At 41.1% G+C, this 19,765-nt stretch overlaps 2 protein-coding genes across 7 annotated transcripts in view; both read right to left on the bottom strand.

The window, feature by feature from the left end:
• Positions 1 to 654, bottom strand: part of LOC135941905 (tripartite motif-containing protein 2-like) — a 28,797-nt gene extending 28,143 nt beyond the window's left edge. The window contains exon 1 of one of the 3 annotated variants that reach the window (XM_065487682.1): positions 632 to 654. The gene's annotated coding sequence lies outside the window, so the exon portion shown is untranslated. The remainder of the gene's footprint in view (positions 1 to 631) is intronic. The other 2 variants (XM_065487684.1, XM_065487681.1) reach the window with 2 other exon arrangements.
• A 235-nt stretch (positions 655 to 889) lies between these two features.
• LOC135943985 (uncharacterized) lies at positions 890 to 19,335 on the bottom strand. 4 transcript variants are annotated; one of them, XM_065490658.1, is made up of 11 exons: positions 19,176 to 19,335; positions 8,675 to 9,034; positions 7,537 to 7,628; positions 7,130 to 7,237; positions 6,866 to 7,072; positions 6,592 to 6,732; positions 6,012 to 6,264; positions 5,729 to 5,942; positions 4,838 to 5,056; positions 4,317 to 4,408; positions 890 to 2,808 (listed from the first exon to the last, which is right to left on the bottom strand). In XM_065490658.1, the coding sequence occupies exons 2-11, from the start codon at positions 8,945 to 8,947 to the stop codon at positions 2,524 to 2,526; spliced, it is 1,884 nt and encodes a 627-aa protein (XP_065346730.1). In that variant the 5' UTR covers positions 8,948 to 9,034; positions 19,176 to 19,335; the 3' UTR covers positions 890 to 2,523. The 4 variants fall into 4 exon arrangements, with proteins under 4 accessions (XP_065346730.1, XP_065346728.1, XP_065346729.1 ...); XM_065490656.1 differs by having other exon boundaries at positions 890 to 2,835; XM_065490657.1 differs by having other exon boundaries at positions 5,729 to 5,954.
• Between the last annotated feature and the right edge of the window lie 430 nt (positions 19,336 to 19,765).

Genomic DNA, 19,765 nt, shown 5'->3' on the forward strand with positions numbered 1-19,765 from the left:
AATGCATGCTAAGTTATTCTTAAAAACATCAGTGCATCCCAGGTGAAATTTTGTCTTGAAATCTCAATCCAAAAAGCTACAGTGATTTTTGGAGGTCTTCCTAAAATATGTATCGATCCTTTTCATGTGAGTAAATTGAATGGTCAACTTAAGATGCACGTAAAATCGTTTTCGCACGACTCTGGAACGACTATAAAGTATTTATTATGGCTAAAATCCGGTTTGTTCGGCCAAAATCAGCTGATAGACCGATTTCTATGAAACAGAACGTGTTTTAGGAGCTAAAACTCACAGTTTCAACTACCAAACCGGTATTTAAAAAATTAAAAATAAGAAAAACACTACGAAATCGGTTGAATTTGACTCTGGAACGTGTCGCACCCGGCTCTGGAACGACTTTTTCACGACTTTGGAGTTTTAAAAGTTAAGATTTAAAAATATTGTGTAGAAAAAGTAGCCAGATAAAATTCGTCGAGTAAAACTCAAATTACGAAACATACATAATACATAATGTATCTGGAGACAGTGGGGAAAGTAAACTATTATTTCACAATTTTTACCGTCAAAAAGACAAAAACTCTATTCAGAAACGTATTGAGATTGAAGATGACGAAATTGTTGCAGTACTTACGGTCAACGCATTCCGGATTCGGCCAAAATCCCACAAATCCAGACCAATTCGAATTGTTTAGGTTTCGCCGGCAACAGACACAGAACACAGACTGGAGGCTGGGCGCTTGTTTTGTTTATCTATCGAGCGTCGACCTGCTGCCGGCTGCAGCCAAGTGCCATCTTGCGACGCAAAGGGCAACTAATTCAAATTCACACCGCGCTGCAGGCGTGTAAAGCGCCACGAGACGCATGCATTCGGGGAAATAAAAAACGTCCGTTTTTTCGTACAATCAACTCGTCAATAATTGTGTTTATTGGCTATCCAGACTTTGCACATATTGAGGCCGAACACTAACCATATTCGAACAGGGAAAAATCCATTCGATTCGCTCTAAATTACTCTAAATTTTAGGAACATTTCAACCAAGGAATGGAATTAGAGTATACATAGACTAGGGATTTAATATCACGTCACTGGAAGAAATTCACATTTTGATTTCAAAGATTTTAACCAAATAAACAGTCGTAACATTTTTCTCTCTTGTAAGGCGTTTGCATCATTCACCAATTACGAATTTTTCAACTGTTTCTTGCAAATACACTGATTCACAATTCATACCTTAATTCTAACAGTATTTTCGGACAGTAAAACAACTAACAATTTTTTGGTTTTGATTTGCAATTTCGACAACTTTAAAATTCAAATGTATCTAATCCAAACTTCAAAAAGAAAATTGTCCTTATTAAATTGGCGGTAAGTTCACATCTGTCAGCAGCTTTGAACACTATAGATTTCTGGGAAACAATAATTTTATTGCAAATTTGGCGTTGATGAAACACTAATTAACCATCTATGAACCAAGCCTTGCAAAATTTTAATTTTTCATTTTAAATAAGTATTAACAAATAAAATACATGCCAAATGTGAGGCTTGGTTCCACAATTAATCAACAACCTCTGTGTGTAAAAAGATCATTTTCAGACACCAATTTTCAGTTTCAGAGATTTGGAATTATTCAGTTTTCGTGAATCATCACGAAAAAAATGACTCCGCGTTCCGCAATGTTCATTTAAAAATTCACCGGGGGCCAGGTTGCGATCTGTGTTGGTTTCCCGCCGGTCAGAAGTAAAAAATTAATGGAGGCCAATCAGGAGACAGTCCTGCGGCCAATTAGAAGCGTTGAAAAAGAGGCGCGCCGACCAAATGATTTCATTCCAGCGGTCGATTCACCAATTACCGGGCTAATCAGCTGTTAGTAAAGGAATAAAAACAAAAATATCGGTAAGCTTAAAAAATTCGCCAATTTGGAAGCTGCGCAGTAAACTTGTGCGCATCTTAAGCATGCGCAGTACGTTCAGATCGCTTCTTCATGTCAATTAGAAGCCAAAACGCGTCACTGCGCATGCGCGACTCAAACTAAAACCTTCTGCTCAGTCGTAATTCCCTCCGGGGGTCCGGATTGCGATTGCTTTAGTTCCCACCGGATAGAACTGTCAGAAGTAAATTTGGCGTCGAAATAATGGAGGCCAATCAGGAGACAGTCCAGCGGCCAATCAGAAGCGTCAGAAAAGAGGTGTGCCGACCTCATAATTTCATAACCGCGCATTTTGTTACATTTCCATTAGCGTGACGGGCCATCTAACGGTCGATTCACCAATTACCGGGCTAATCAGCTGTCAGCTAAAGAAATAACAACAAAACTATTCATTATTTTCATGATAAATTTTCCAAGCCAGTTTTATTTACGTTTGTAATTTTCCCGCTGGACTCTACCAGACGCCATATCTGCGCATCGCGTAAATCCAACCCCCGGTGTAAAAAATCAAAAAGTTTAAATATCAGATTAAATTTTTTTAATCTTTAAAATTTAATAAATTCAAATTCGAATTGGAAACATTTTACGCAAACGGTCAATAATTGTCTCTGAGATTTTTTTTAATAAAACCTAGTTGATTGGCGGATTCCGTGGTTAGAGCAGAGAGCCTAATGCTGGCGCTGGCGTTGGACAGTTTCGGATTGTGCAGGAAGTGGAGGTCGATTGCGTCCTCCTCGTCGGTGACGCTGGGCAGCAGGAGCTCCAAGAACTCTGGCAGCCTCTCCATGGGGGCGAGCAGAATGGGCGGCTCGTCGATCGACGGCCGCGGCAGCCCGTCCACGCGTCCGTGCAGCCAGTACGTGCTCAGCGTGCCCTTGCCCTGCAACCAGACTTGTTGATGCTCTTTCTATGGACACCAACCGACACCGCCATTAATTTTATGCCCCTTTCAATAGAACTGTTAGCTTCGACGTTTTCTATTTTTGTTGTAGCTAAATTTTTCAGTTTAATCCATAAATGGAATTTATGATTACACAGGGCTGTGAATTTCAGACAATCGACTCTATTTTTTTTCTGCAGAACGAACAACGAAATTTGAAGCTATTTTAATTAAAAACTCACTTCAAATTCTCTAAGACTGTCTAAATCTGCAATCGTCTTTCAGTCACAGGTAAAACTTTTTTTATTAAAGGCCGTATTTGATCAAGTTTCTGAGCACACTAATCGATTCTAGAGGGTCGAATTAGGTAAAGTGGATATTTTGTCATTCCAAAAAGTGCAGCGCGACATGTGAACTTTTTTTCCCGCCAAAACAACATGAATGCGAGAAGTGCGCATGCGTCGTCAGAGCTGGCTGAATCTGACAAAGAAGTCATTCGTACAGGCGGTCTCTCTGCAAGTGCTCGAACCAGCTCTGACGCATGCGCACTTCTAGTAGTTCATATAGTTTTGGCGGGGAAAATTATTCTTGTGCTACGCACGTCGCGCTCGACTCTTTGCTCGGAACAAACGTCCACTTAAACTAATTCGACCCTCAAGAATCGATTGGTGTGCCCAGAAACTTCGTAGAAGACACAGTCTTTAAATACACAACTGAATAATTTAAAATATTTAAAATTATTTTGAACAAAAAAATGAATTAAATCACGCAGTCCTAGTAATTAAATCATTTTCCAACTTCTTCTACTAACCTTGCTCTGAATATTCAGCTAAATGAGCATAAAATTTAGTTTCCTAGCTCTCTTCTTTTCTCTTTTAAGAAAAAAATCGATTTTTTTACTTTTAATTTACATCGTGTGGAAAGACAGGCAAGCGCAACGGCGCACAGGTAAAAGCACCATTAATGCAGATTTTTTGCCGTATTCCAATTCCAACCACGCATATATTTGAATAATAATTTAGCAACAGCTTTGCTGTTTCGCATTCGCATAGAGGTCAATTATCATGCTGTGGTTTTTCCCTACAGTTTATTTACGAATCCATTAGTATAAAATTTTCACACACACACAGAATTGTTAATTCCCTGACATGAATCTAAAATATAACCACACAAAGCAGATTAGAAAAAGTAAATAATGACAGTGCAGCCAGCAGCTTTATTTATTTATTTAGTGGCGCGCTTGCACTGTTGTTTGCAGTTAGTTGTAGAGACAGCAGTGCACAGACTGAGTTACGGGCCTCCGGCGCCGCAAAGTGGCAAACTGGCACCAAGACACACGACATTAGTATCAATTTGTTTCGCTTGCAACTGGCTAAATAATTAAGATCAACATTGATCCAATTTGCAGTGAACGCCAGGCAGATAAATTTCTAGCAGCCTCGCGCCGGAAATTTCGAGGCAAAAAAAAAACAAAAATTGAAGGAGATGAGCAACAATTTCAAAATTACCTTGATGTCGGTCTCGCCTCTGTACTCCATTTCGTATCCACCGAGAGCGTCCAACTCCTCTTTGGTCGTTTGCGAAATGTGGATTTTCATCGCTGCAACACAATTAAAACTGCAATTCTCTTTGAATGCCTGCTTTATCTTGTGAAAGCGAACTCTTCCCGCGGGACATTGTGAGTGTATTCATTGCACAAAAGGACTTGAAGATAATAGGAGAGGAACATTTAATTGTAAGACCTAATTTATGGAGGCAATTTAAATTATTTTCACGATTTAATTTATTTCGAAGCAGACGATAAATATTGTTTTCAGCGATAATAAACCTTGCGCTGGTAAAGAACTTCTTAGATTGTAAGTCGGAAAAGTAATTTTAAAATAAAATAAACTCTGTTTGGATTATTTTCACCCCTTGGGGAGTAACTATAAATATATTTAGTATTCCTTTCTATTTGCACTAGCATTTTTCGGCAGTATATTCCCATTAGGGATGAACGTGTCACGCGTATATCGAGAAAAACACTCACGTTCGCCCGTGGACTCCATCCTGCTGGCGGTGTTGACGGTGTCGCCAAAGAGGCAGTAGCGCGGCATGGTGGTGCCGACGACGCCGGCCACCACCGGGCCCGAGTTGATGCCGATGCGCACGTTGAAAAACTGCGCCGGCCGATGCGGAATCGCAAATCGGTTCAGCGCACTCAGCAAATCGAGGCTCATCGTCGCAATCTCGCCCGCGTGCTTCCCACCTGTCCAAATTTTGAAAACATTAAGAGATGTATATATATGCTTAATAAAATTGACGTAAGGGTTTCTAAGGAAAACATTTGTTGAAAATAAATTTGATATTTATTTTTATAAAAGACGATACTTTTTAATTTTTTATAAAAAAATTTAAAGCAATAAATTTATTTTTTTTTATTTTGAAAAAGGTGACCACCCAAGGTTGTTTTCATGTTGAGAATAAATGAAACCATGCTTCATTTTGGAAATTTACTCTCTTTAAAGACCGTCTTTGACGAAGTTTCTGAGCACACCAATCGATTCTTCAGGGTCCAATTAGGTAAATTGATGTTTTTCCCGCCAAAAAGTCGAGCGCGACATGCGTAGCAAAAATAGCACAAATATATATTTTTCCCGCCAAAACAATATGAATGCGAGAACTGCGCATGCGTGAGAGCTGGTTTGAGCACTTGCAGAGAGATGCTTGAACGAATGACTTCTTTGTCAGAGTCAGCCAGCTCTCACGCATGCGCACTTCTCGCATTCATATTGTTTTGGCGGGAAAATAAGTTCGCACGTCACGCTGGACTTTTTGGTCGGTTTAAATATCCACTTTACCTAATTCGACCCTCAAGAATTGATTGGTGTGCTCAGAAACTCCGTCAAAGACGGTCTTTAATAAAATTATGGTGACAAACCGTTTCGCTGCGGCAGTCCCGAAACGACCATGTAAGCGTCACCGATGGTCTCGACTTTGTAGACATCATACTTCTCGATGCGGCTGTCGAAGAGGTGGTAGAGCGCGTTCAGCATCGCCACCACCTCCATGGGAGAGCTCTCTGCCGAAATCTGCGTGAAGCCGACGACGTCGCTGAAGTAAATAGTCACGTTCTCGAAACTCTCCGCTGGAACCTGGCAAAAACACTCATAAAACGGCAAAAATCTAACCAAAAACATTGCACCACTTCACGCAATTTTTACCTGTCTGTGCTGCTTGAGGTGTTTGATGACCGGTCTGGGCAGCATCTGGTGCAGCAGGGTGTCACCTTTGTGCTTCTCGCGCTGCAGCTGCACGGTGCGCTGCACAAGAGTGCTTGCAAACGCCTGGATCGTGTTGGTCGCGTTGATCACGAGCGTGATGATGACTGGCGAGATTACTAGCACGGTGACGAGAAGAGCCACCGCCACCCACTTGTGGTGGCTCGCTGTCCGGATGTCGCTCTTCACCTGAGAACTGAAACCACCGGCAAATTAGAAGAATCTATTGAAAAAACTGTAAAAAAGCTCTTGGGACTTCCAGTCGAAGGAGCAGGGTGTGATTTTTGGGATTTTTGCCAATTCTAATGATTTAAAATTATTGAAATGTAGGTTTCTCTGCTCTGATTTCTTAATTTTTCGAGAACCAAACCAAATGATATGAAATTGCAATATTTATTCAAAAACCGGCATACCACATATTGAATTTCAACAGATTTCGAATCTTTTTTATTCATTCGAAGAACGACAAGCGTAGAAAACGCCGGTCTGAGGGAAATATCAGCGAACACAGACGAATTCTCACGTAATATAGTCCCTGATGGTGTTCTGGAAATTCCGCAGCTCTTTATGGTAATGCGTGGCGCGTTTGTAGAATTCCTCGGCCGCGGAAATGTTGACTGCACGCGGAGTGCTCGCACTCTCGATATCCACGATGTCGTTGATTCTGTGAACACGAGTCCTTCAATTAAATTAACCACATAGCATTCCATCCCTTGGAGAGAGAAAGTAAAAATTCATTATTTTTATGATTTAGACATTTAGTTTTTTTTTAATTAGATTTGATAATGAATACGTACATGTCAGGTATATCAGGCAGGGTGTTGGGTTGCGTGAGAAAGTGGATGGCCGCCCTGAGGTAGTCCCTGGCCAAGGTGTCGTGTCTTTTAAGACTGGCCATGGAGGACACGGACAGCTCGCCGGAGCCAAGCAGGAAGAGGCAGTAAATTGTGGCCAGGCAGCGGTCCTCGATGGCACGCAGCATGTTCTTGTACGACACCATGTACCTGAAAGATTATGTATTTCAGGTTACATGGTGGCATAAATCGAAAAATAGATATTACCTCCATATTGAGCTGGTGGATGTGTCTCTTATCTGGTCCTCCATTTGCTCCAACATGGAGGTCACCGTTAAGGAGGCGTTGCGGATGTCAGCCTCCACATCCTTCAGGCTGAAATATATAAACAGTGGCACACTCACACACGTAAACAAATAGCGCCTCAGAATCACTCCCGCTAAACGAAATGGTATTGATTTTCTGCGTCGTCTGCTTGTTCTACGTAAGCAGCATATATTAAATTTGTCTTTTGCGCGGATCATATACGGCTGAAAAACGCCAGACGACGATTTATTGACTTTGGCTCGGTTCCACAAGTTGGGCCAACGAACCGAGATTCCTCGCAGCGGGACGACAAAAGCTGCTGGCGCGTTTTTCCGGTTTAATAAAGCACGTGCCAAGTAAATACTCACGCAATTCCGTTTCTCAACGAGTTGAGCACCACGAGAGTCCGGTTCTCCTGGATTTCGGTCAGCAGCTTGCATGAGTCGACTGTTTCGTCAATCTGTATGGAGAGATGGTATTTTTCTTTACAAATGTGGCTGAATTGTTCTTTGCCAGCACCATTTATTTAAATAATTTTGGGGTATTTTACTTCAATTTTAGATTTAAACTGGTTGCTATGCGTCCTTGACGTGGAATTAATTAATATGACACGTGATATAAAAAGACATAATAAGAGTTACGCAGATTAGTGGACAGATGCGCATTTGCCCTGCGCAGATCGAAGACAGCGCACGAGTTGATCTACAACATAAGTGGAAATCATAACCACGGGAAATAAAACAACCAAGAAATTCGCGTTCAAAAAGTGTCTGGGAAGAAAGCTACAGCTGGAGCAGGCGACAGTATAGACATCTGCGCATGCCCACCAAAAGCAGTGAAGCTCACGCAGTTCGAGCAGTCACGTGACCCATTGGCTAAGTATTTTTGCTAGCTCCCTCCTAGCAGTGCGTGCCTGCTCTTGGCCAATGATATATCGTATCGGGATGGATTGAGTCACGTGGCTGCTCGACCTGGGTGAGCTTCACTGATCTAGCTGGATGTCTCTACTGTCGCCTGCTCCAGCTGTAGCTCTCTTCCCAGACACTTTTTGAACGCGAATTTCTCGGTTGTTTTATTTCCCGCGGTCATGGTTGTAGATCAACTTGTGCGCTTTCGTTTGGCACCAATTTAGGCGCGGCTGGCTTCAGCAATTTTTACAAAGAGCCGCTAACAAAAATTCATTTAACACGGGAGATGATAGGGACGTGGATCTGCGCATGGCGAATGCGCATCGGTCCGCTGATCACCGCGACTCTGATTAAATATAGGTACAGCTCTAATTAAAAGTGATGAGAAATGTTTAAACGCGGGGAAGCAATCTCTTTTGCGCAGCCTCGCGTAATTTAATTGAATTGCTTTCATCAGAGCACTTTTCTTTACTTCCAAACACGATTATTGCTTTTCCCAGAGCACTATAAATAGAGCGAAAGCAGAGGGCTTCAATTCATTGCTGAAGCCTCTCGGTGTTTGAGTTGAAAATAAGTCGGTGTCGTCATTTTGAGATACCTGTTGCTGAATGGTGCACGCCTCGTGTAGCGAATCGGCGATGGAGGCGATGGAGAAGCAGTTCTGCACGATCAGGGCGGCGATCGGGATGAAGGGCAGCAGCAGCATTTGGTAGAAGTGCGCCTTCTTGCCGCTGGTCGACGCCGGATTCAGGTAGACGCATTCCGAGCAGCCGTGCCGCTTTCGCCACATGTGCACCTCGAGGCCGACCGCCTCGCAGCTCGAATGCAGGGACTTGCGGCTGTGGTTCGGCGACACCGTGCCGCCCTCCATGCCGCCCCCGACCCCCCGACACCCGACTCGCACCCCTCGCCCTTACCACCAACTAAAGGCGACGCAGTGACGGCAGCCGCACGCTCCCTGTAATCAATCACGCCATTTCTTTGATCTTAAAGCCTTAATAAAGTTGGTTTCAGGTAAGCCACGGTATGGTTTGCTGATTAATTTATGAAAAATACCTACATTTTAGTCCTAATTTCAAGATATTCGTCATTTTGGAAGAAGATTTGTACAAAAGAATAGGAGGACTAATGAAAAAATACAAAGAGAACCTCTAATAAAATTATTTTTTGTAACTTGAATTTTACAAAACGTATAAAGGCTTTATGCAACCGGCTTGCCGGTGGTGTCCAGCGCGTTGCATATCCCCTAAAAACCAGGATGCTCAATTATGGACCTATAACAATTATTAAAGTCTGTCTTTAACGAAGTTTCTGATCACACCAATCGATTCTTGATGGTCGAATTAGGTCAAATGGATATTTTTGCCGACCAAAAGGTCCAGCGTGACGTGCGAACCTTTTTCCCGCCAAAACAATATGAATGCGAGAACTACGCATCGTCAGAGCTGACACAGATATCATTCGTACAGGCTGTCTCTCTCTGCAAGTGCTCAAACCAGCTCTGACGCATGCGCAGCTCTCGCATTTATATTGTTTTGGCGGGGAGAAAAGTTCGTACGTCGTCGCGCTCGACTTTTTAGTAGGGAAAAAAATTATCCACTTTACCTAATTCGACCCTCAAGAATCGATTGGTGTGCTCAGAATCTTTGTCAAAGACGGTCTTTAAAGTGAATGATTTCGAACAGCAGTGCGTCATTACAAACAATAAAACATGAGCGTAGGTTAATCCATGAAGCGTTACTAAGCAACAATTATTTCCGTGCCAGGAGTGCCGTTTATTTACGTATATGAGTTCTGAGAAAGCAAGCGTAATTATCTGCGGATAAAACGTTTAGTTTACCACACTGCTGTTGGCAAGGAACAAGTAAAATATCGAATTTCCCAGCCCCTCGCTTTTCCATAGACGCGACGAGAACAATCCGACACCTGCTTCGAGCGGATAAAATAGGGCTGTTAGAAAATCTGATAAGTACTTTACTAGATGTGCGAGCGAGGGTTCCGTTTTCCACGCAATTATTACCAAACGAGCGGTTTGGAGAGGAAAGCAAATATTCCATTTGGTTCGAACGTATAACGCTGACAAGAGAATGGGACAAGAAGAGAAATAAATTTCTACTCCAGGTGGAGAAAGGGCAGGATTCTCTGTTTTTTCCTCAGTTGCCAATCTAGGTGGAATTGCGGTGGAATCCTGGTAAATTCATTGTTAGTCCTCCGTCTGCCGTAAGTGGAGTGGCATCTGTAATTTATGGACTCAGAAAAAGATCTATGTGTCTCAAAACTTATAAATATCGTTATTTTTAACTCTGACAATGAGAACGTCTATGATTTAAGCCGAAGAATAGACTAATTATGTAAAATAGCAGGAAAAAACTGAAATCCCCATGACCAGGCAATTATGTAGATAATCTAAACAAATTTATGCTATGCTGTTTATTTAGCAATAGAAAAATCCCTTCTTTTATGATTTTATGCTGCATGTGCATGGAAACGTCTTTTCTATTTCATCACCAAAAATTTCAATTTCCCAAGGAAAATGGTTTAATTTTAAATTAAAAAATATGATTGAATTTCCAATTTAGATCATCTCTCTCAAGAGGCAGTTTTACAAGCGTCATTTGAAGAAAGGCCTTCATTTCAATGACAATATGCCTGAAAAATCAGTCGTTTGACGCTGAGAGTGTGCATACTTGATTTCCACTCGAGAAAAGAGCAAAATCTCAAAGAGAACTCGCTGGAGCTGCTCGCCGCAGTTTGTAAACATTAATGAGGAAAATGCACAGTCGAGTTCAACTGGGGGTAGTAGAGCGGAAAAAAAGTTGCACTTTGTCTCGTTGCAGGTCGGTGCTCTGCTCGATGGGGGCGGTGAAAGACGGAAGACGGCAAGAAAATGTGACGATTTCAATTCAGTGGCGAATTTCCCTTCCGCCATCCCAAGAGGCCACGGCGATAAAAGCTGCTAACTTTGGTTATTAGTATTCATTGCGCATGAAAACTGTTCTTCAGAGACCGTTCCAACCGTGAAATGGACAAACAAGCAGAAAATGAGGCCCTCCTTCCCATTGAGCGGGAAAATAATCATTTAAATTAAATGATGCAAATGGCAAGAGTTTTCTTTTCCTATTCAGAACCCATAGTTGCCAATCCTGGTGGAATCCAGGCGGAATCTCGGTGTAATCAATGTTATTTCTCCCTTAGGCAAAAATCATGCGTTGTTGAATTCATCCCTGATTAATTATTGTACAATTTTTAAATGATGGTCAGTTTTATATCTAAACACTCTTTTTGGGCTAAAAAGACAAGAAAATTGCGAATTTACAAATTTAATTTTGTTAAATCCTATTAAATTAAGGATTTTATGACCCTCTATTGTTTTTAATTTCTTCGGTAGAATTAAAAAACTGGAAATTCACAGTCCAGAAAATAAATAATCGTTTGCTTTGTAAAGTTTACAAGTTTTAGCTTAAACTTTGTAGACTGCCTCGAAAATATCTTTTCTATGTCTACTTTGCGGAGGCGAATATTCAAGCCGGAAAAACGGCCGGAAAATCAGCTTATCAAGTCAGCCATAAAATTCGATAAAGCCTTTCAGTTCAACTTGTCCTAACAAAAGAGTGAATGGACGATTTTGGATTTGTTGGACGAGAGTTTTATAAAACTTCCCACCTCCTCGTTACTTGCCTGAAGAGGCAGTTTTTGCTGCTTTGACCCACAAAGGAAAGGTCAAAATTAGTTTTTCATCATGAAAATATTCTGCACTTGTGTTGGCGTCTGTTGTGCGCTTTTCAAAGTGCGTGTCCATTCAAAAGAACTCAAAGTGGAGCAAAACACCGACCCACGTGCACCTACAAAGAGCCGGTTGCGCGAGCAAAGCCACCTCACTCCTGGTGCCGACAGTTCTGTTTCCAACACGCCTTTTTATTTTATTCATATGTTTGCACTGTAAAACAATAAATTAACTACTTACTAAACAGTCATATGTACATAATCGTTGCGTGATGACTTGAAGTAAATTGATAGAGTGTGCAACAATCGTAAATTATTCGAGTTGTTGGATCGAAAAAAAATAATTTTAATAAAAAAGGACCTTGCTACTTTAAAAATTCAAATATTCTTTTAAGTTTTCAGCGTTTGACCACATTTTCTTGGCAGGTTTCGATTCCTCTTTTCGAGATCTGTCCAACAGCGTATGAAACCTTTTAAAGAAACTCTTAAGTTTAAAATAATAAAATGAGATTTCAAGTAAAGAGACAGTCCTCTAGTAAGGAGACAGTGCTAAATTTGCAACCAATTTTCCCAAAAATTTACAACGTATTCTTGATCATTTTATTGCAAAATTTACTCAAAAATTACAAATATTGCAATATAATTAATCAAGAAAACGACTGTTGACCTTGAGTTTGGGCTTAAAGAGAGGAATCTAAATCATTCCTGAATTAAAAAAAGTGACCAGCAGGTCAAATTTGTTTTTTTTGATAAATCAAAAACATTTTCTCACAGATATTAACATTTTTAGAACTTCTAACAATTCTCAGGTGATTAACTAGTGTCCAAACGCAACGAGTGAGTTTTGTGTTGAAATATCTGCTCACTCGAACGTCTTAAATTGACTGCAGCCGATTCGTGATTCATTTCCTGTCCAATTTATTATTGCTGCCTGGCAACGCGTTCTCCCATCGGAAACCAATATCCGATACTATTTCCCCTTTAATAAATGTATAATCCTGCATTTGCTGATGCATCTATTTTTATTGCAACTGTTTCGTGCATATTTCGCGGGGAATTGGGGCACGTTGTGTCACGCCCCCGCGTGTTTTCTCAGCGCATGCATTATTTATGCACGACGCGAGCGATCGCAGAGAGTGCCTCCGGGCTCGGCTGTTGCACAAAGAGGCAAAAATTCACGTCGAAAGTCGTGTGTGTTGCGTTGCCATTAGTCAACAAAGCTAATCACGGCTGCGGGGCGGCCGAGTATTGAGTGTCACCATTAAACCACGGTAATTGAGATATTTTATATCGGATCGAGACAAAGCCTTTTTTCCGCCGCAGGCGTATAAGGGTGTGTCATTAGAGCCGTGTCCCGTCCCGCGTCTCTCGAGCGGCGGCGGCGGCGGCATTAAAGGACTATTTTGATCAGCAGGCTGCTTTTGTATGCAGTGTCACACGGCCGCCGCGCGTCTCTCGCTGCATTAATGCCAGCAGCCAGAATGCAACAGCCTGCTTCCATGCCTCGCCGATGAAATCGCCTTTTCTGCGCTTTATCTTCCTCGATCCCCCAGATCTAGAACCGATTGGTTTTAAAGCCGGCATTATTTCTCCATACGGCGAGAAAGAGTATCAATCTATTCAACTTGCTTGCTTCGAATAGTAATCAAAAATTTGTAACGTCCGATTTAAATCATAGAAAGCTTTTAAGTCACGCAATTTTGAGATTTATGCTTTTGATGGTGTCTTTTTCCATCAATTTTCTGTTTAATTCTCAGCAATCAGAGCCGACCAGAAAATTCCGAGGCTGTATCTCAGGTCGCGCGACGTGAGGAAGGTCGGTGACAGGCAAGGTCCTCAAATCGTTGCCAAGTATCACCAAATTTGCTCGAAATTAATGGAAAAGCATTAAAAACCGACCTGGGAGCGGATCTCAGGTCGGGGTACCCTGAAAACGGTCGTAAGGTTGCCCCAAGTCAAAGCGCTGCGTAAGACCTGTCCAATGAGGGGTCGTGGTCGACGATTGTACAAGCGGCCGAATTTTAACAAAAATAAAACCATTTCCGCCGAAAAACACGCAAAACCGTAAAAAAATAATTTTAATTTTTCTATTGGCGGGAAAAATCTGAAATTTGGATTCCAGACCGTCAATGGTCTTTTGCGTGCGATGGGGTAAGTACAATTTTTCAAGTTTCCTCCGTTTGGAAAAAAATTGCGAATTTTCGATTTCCCAAGTTAGCCTTACGAAGGAAGTGCAAAAATTACGTTTTCAAGGAGTGTCAAAGCAATGTGAGGAATTTGAGCAGTTCGGAGATCTAATACTGGCTACCCAATGTCAGAGATGGCAAAAAGTGGTTAGTTTAGTGACTCGAAACGCTCAAATTGCTCAACGGGCTGGGAGGCGCACCGGCGCCGACTCGCTACTTGCTGGTTTGCACCTTTACAGCATGCGTGATTTGGCTTCACGGGACGAATGTCTAGCGTTTCAATGCAGTCCTCGGTGCGGAGGCAAGTGGCCCTTGAGTGGGCTGGGTCCCTGTGCGGCCTGGTGCGCCCATTCAATCCGTTCGCCGTGTTATTGGGACCCGGGTTTCAGCATTCGTGCTAGTGCAGTGCGCGCCCTTCCCGGTCCTCGGACAGGGATAAAAAGAGCAAAATAACTCGGCTGCAATGGGTCGTGCTACGGAAAGCCAAAGTTAATCAAAATCACCGTAAAGGGGGTCCTGTAACTTGAAAAAAGTGTTCGGCCGTTGCTACATATATTGTGATATGAGTATGGAAAATTAATTTCAATATTTTGCGAAGCGAACACAAAATAATTATATCCTTGGGTATTTTCGTAAAAATGAAACCATTTTCAGCTTCTCATTTTGTAAAAATAAAAAAAGTCATGAAGTGCTATTTGTTACTATCTCATTTAATTAAATAACGTACAATGTTTATTTTCGTTTCGTCGCACCGCTACTGCTTTAATAAAATAACATATTGCCTTTTGGAAAGAGTTTACGTTGACAATGGAGACACTCGAGGATTGAAGAGATCCGCGCATTCCTCTCTGTTGTCGTCTTTATTACTCGACCTATGTCAAAAAGGAAATGTCCAATTCTCTTTTCTTCCGGTGCACTAGACAATTCCTTTCGCCTGGTTTCAGGCAGTCTGAATTTGATTAGTATTCAAACATTTTCAATTCAGGCATTGTATTATTGAATAAAAGCAGAGTTCGTAGCAAATGGAATTTCCAAGAAAATCCGGATTGAGTTAAATGTTCAGACACAATTCACAGAAAATCCCTTTCAATTTGCTATTTTCATTTGTAACAACGATGCTCTGATTATTCAGTTAAATCTAATTAAAACTGGCGTTTGATGTTTTTGATAAGCAATTATTTGGCTCGTGCTATATATGGCTGGCTGGCTGGCTGGCTGGCAGCGCGTGAGCTTTCAAGTGTCTTTTCAGATGGCAATAAAAGTGTGTTTGTGAATGGGCCGTTTAGTTCCAATCCAATGCCTCTGACTTGTTGGCACACAAACCGTTCTCGCATCGTATTTTATCTATAATAGGGAGTGAAAGAGAGAAACCCAAGAAAAATAAAAATAATTATGTGGCGCGGATAGCGCCGATCCACTTTTTCTCCTATTGAAATAATTATATCAGTGGGAATTATTGCGGTATAATATGGGGAGCAAATTGCAGCGTATTTTTCTCTAATAGATTGGAAAAACAAGTACTGGGCTACTACGCGTCTCTTCGGAGATAAAAATAAGTATTATTTATTTATGGACACTACAGAAGTCCAGCCAATTCCGGAGGATTTTCGGCTGGTGCTTGTTCTGCTGCACAAAGGCAGCATAATTAAAGTACATTGAATTGAGATTTATGGAACTACCCCAGCAGTTGGATCTAGGTGGAATCCAGATGGAATCCCGGTGGATTCAATGTTATTTCTCCCTATGCCGCGGTGAATTGGCTCCTGCAGGGGAGAACAACTTGGTGAAAATGGTTGGGAAAGGCACCAAATTAGGACGCACTATGAAATTTACAGACTTTAGAGCAAAAACAGATCACAAAATTTGCTAAAAATTGTAAAATTTTTCTGGTGCAATATTTATTTCCTTAAAAAACAAAATTTTCCAATGATTTTCGAAACACAACTTTAGTTTATTTTGCAGCCCTTAAATTCTTAACGTTGAATATTTTGTTTTTAATTAATCGTTTCTAATACTCTGTGAAAATTAAGCTAAGATTAATTTCACTAGGATCATGTTGGTCATTTTACCGGAAAAATAGAAAATTAGTTGTTCTTCATTGAATAGTTTGATATTAAAAGACTTTTTTAACGCAAATTGTTTTTATCTCTTTCGGCTCTGATAGCGCAAACACCGGCCGCGTCTCAATAACATCTAATGGGCTGACGAACCTTATTGGACGAAACCCAGTCCAGAAAAGGACCATAGTTCGATCGTGTTACTGCCTCCGCACCGATGTCTTTTTATAGAAACGCTGTGCAACTAATAATTCATACGCACGTTGGAAAGGTGCAAAACGGCAAATAGCGCAATCCTCCTAAATCCGAATGGACGCACGTCATTGCAACGAAAGAGAATCAAATGTTGAGTTGCTAATCAGGCCGCACTCGACCCCATAAATAGCTCGGATTCCCACATTGCAACATGCACGCAAAGCATAATAGCGCTCAACGATCCCGTTGAGCTACATACTCAGTTTAAGAGTTGTCCAGAGTGGGAGAGAATAATATAGTGAATGGACCGTACAGGTTTTGGTCTCAAATTCGTCTAAAAAACCGCAACATCCCAAAAGCGGAAAATAATTTTGACATTTAAAATCTAAATAAAAATTAATAGCTTTGGAAATTTGCCAAAGGTAGAAGCCCAGTTTAATTTGCCAAGCTCTCAGAACTCACCAAGATGTTTAATAATTCTCTTTTCCCTCATTAAAACTTGAGACATAAACGCCAACAATCAGCTAAATTACTCGCTTAATATTTTTATTTCTTATAAATGCGGAGACGCCGCACGTTCATCTCAAAACTTGCGTCTACCTCGTCAGCATCCACCGCGGATGGAATTATAGAAAGTTGCTGTCGCTTCATAACTTGAAACTTAATTTGTGTGCGCAAAATTGTTCCCACACTTGCTCCTGGAATCAATTAATTCGACTTGAAGAGTCACAAGATTCATCTCTTAGTAGGGCAAGCAAGAAATCAGCTCGCGTGTCGAGCATGTGTGTTGTGGAGCTGACCACAGTCAACCCTGCGTCCAAGAACGCGGCTCTTCGCCTCGGATCGAATTCCAATTTGCGGCATCGTATTCGTGCGTGAAAAGAAAAAGCCACTGATTAAAAATAAAGAGCGGCAACTATATTTTATTTTTGCAATACAACCGGCGGAAAATTAAATTGAAACCATCGAAAGGTTTGAAAAGTAATGGAAACGTTAACTTTTATGACATGACTGCCATGACGAAAATTAGTGCCAGACTACCAAAGGCAATTCGTACCTTTTACTGAGTTCTATCAAAAATTTTCAATATTAAACCGTCTGCAATGCACCAAAAACAGTCCCGAACCTGTTTTTTCATCACGTCTTTTTTAATTTCAAGTGGGAATAAATTGTAAACTCATTGATCTGAAGTAGACGAACCCGAGAATTGATTTTCGTTTATACATTTGCCTCAGAAACCATTCAAGCTCTTTTTCACCGAAAATTGCAACATCGCCGAGAAACTGATTTATATAAAGGTGTGAAAATAGCTCTGTGGGCGAGAAACCCAAGAATTTCTCAACGTAAAACCGTTAAATATAATTTCATTTTTGTTCAGTAATTTATTTTAATTTTTTAAATAAATAAAAAAGCAAATTACGTGAAATTGTCCACAGCTTGTGAGGAGAACAACCGTTTTGCAAAAAAATTCATTCTTAAGAGGAAAGCAAATCTTATTTCCGCATCCTCGTTGAATGGAAGAGTTTTATAATAACGTCAACCTGTCTCGGTACATCCAATGCGCCATTATTCTCGAGAAAAACACTCTGGATATACGTCAAAACTTCAAAACTGGTTGAGTTATTAAAAAGCTCTTTAAATCTTACAAGATAATTTAGCAAATTTCGAGACACATTATTTTTCAAAAATGAAGCTGTTCATTTTTTTTCAAGAAGCATTTTAATTTTGGAGAAACAATCGATAATTATATTTTCGGATAAAAACTAGCCATTTTTCTTTAGTTTCTATAAAATCGCCAACAGATGGCACTACTGTTCATTTTAAAGTTATTTTTTGTTTGGGATTTTGATTTTATACTTTTCAAAATTCCAATACTATCCGCCCATCAATTCAGAGCAAACAATTAGAGTAATTTTAAATTCATTGATTTGTTTTTTCAGCTTCAGCAAGATTTATTGAAATCGCAGTATTTACAAGTAGTGGTGCCATCTATGTTGGTGTCTATTTATCACACCATTTGGAAATTCTGCCAACAGATGACACCACCATTCATTTACGATTTTTAAATTATTTCCACTGCGATTTCAGATTCAATCCTGCTACAATATGCATTCTTGGGATTAAAAGATTTAATCCAAAATCTTTTATTTTTTAAGCCAATAAAACTGAAACCTTTGAGTTTTTGGTTTTTCTGTTCATCAAATGATATCATTTGACCCCAAGAACGCGCAGCAGCAGGATTGTATCTGGAATTAAAACGAAAACGGCAATTTTTAAATGGATTTGCACAGTGTTGCCACCTTTTGGCCTTACACCAATTGCCTTCAGTGTTCGAAGCCGCCATCAACAGATGGCGCCACGTCGTAATAAATTTAATTTTTAATGCACTTCCGCTTCGATTTAAGACTCAATGCTGCTGCTGTGAATTCTGCTTCTAGAACAATTTCTTTAGATGTGCTGAAACAAAAATCAGCCCAGCCGTCGCCGTAGACACGCCGGGAAAGATTTTTCATATCCAAAAATAGTGGTTTTCACGATTCTACAGCGATTGGCTGGACTGATTTTGGTTTTCAGCACGTCAAAATAAAACAGAAGAATGCACAGTAGCAATATTGAGTCTGCAATCGCAGCGAAAATGCATTTAAATCAAATTTATTACGAAAGTATACGGTGGCGCCATCTGTTGTCAGCTTCGGACACTAAGGGCCTACGAAACTGGTGAATTGTGTTTATTTTAATGAACAATTATACTAATTTATTTAGTATCTATATATCTGATTTATGACATTTTAATTAAAATAATTAACACAAAGAAATATTTAGCAATAGGAATTTTCTATTCAAAATCGCCCCTGCTTTGTTTTCTTCTCTGCGGAGAATAAAAACAAGAGGGGCTTTTGCATCCCTCTAAGCTTCGTTATTTGGTATGAAAACAGACCTGTTTACAGCGGGTGATGACGGCGTGAAGGGGGCATCGCGCGCATCTCAAGTGATCGAGCGCTGCTGGTTTATTACCTGAGCAGCCGGCCGGCATGCGAGGGATGGCGGGCGCGAGCGTGGCGCGAGTGGCGTGCCAGCTTTGCGGTGCCGCGGCCGTGTGTGTGTGTGTGTGTGTGGATGCTGTGCTGCGCGGCGGAGCAGCATCACCGGCGCGCGCGTTTCCTTTGATCAGCCAGCGGCAAATTGTGTGCGCGCCCGCCGCCACCGCACGACGCCCACCCTGTCCGAGCGCACAATGCACTAATTGGCGCATTTCGTCGATATGTAGTTTAATTAAACTATTGGCAAGTGGCACCCAGCCAGACAAAAGAGCCGCAAACTTTGAGCCCGATCCGTTTGATGAAAATTAATTTTCGCACACGCACGTGACTCAACTTCCGCTTTGATGGACACGCCAGGTGCACTCCAATAGCTACATGTTGATTTTTGCGCTCGTGTGTTGTGCAACACATTTGATATTCATGAAATTGATACACAGTGCCTCCAAGTCACGTGCTGACGTCCGGGGAATAATCCCAGCGAGATCTC

The sequence above is a fragment of the Cloeon dipterum genome, chromosome 4, assembly GCF_949628265.1.
Source record: "Cloeon dipterum chromosome 4, ieCloDipt1.1, whole genome shotgun sequence".
NCBI classification, from domain to species: domain Eukaryota; kingdom Metazoa; phylum Arthropoda; class Insecta; order Ephemeroptera; family Baetidae; genus Cloeon; species Cloeon dipterum.

Coding starts and splice junctions, on each gene's coding strand:
- LOC135943985 (XM_065490655.1), bottom strand. CDS start 8,947: ATGGAGGGCGGCACGGTGTCGCCGAACCACAGCCGCAAGTCCCTGCAT. Junction 6,733..6,865: donor CTGCCTGATATACCTGACAT/GTACGTATTCAT, acceptor TCGTGTTCACAG/AATCAACGACATCGTGGATA. Junction 5,057..5,728: donor GGGACTGCCGCAGCGAAACG/GTTTGTCACCAT, acceptor AAATTTGGACAG/GTGGGAAGCACGCGGGCGAG.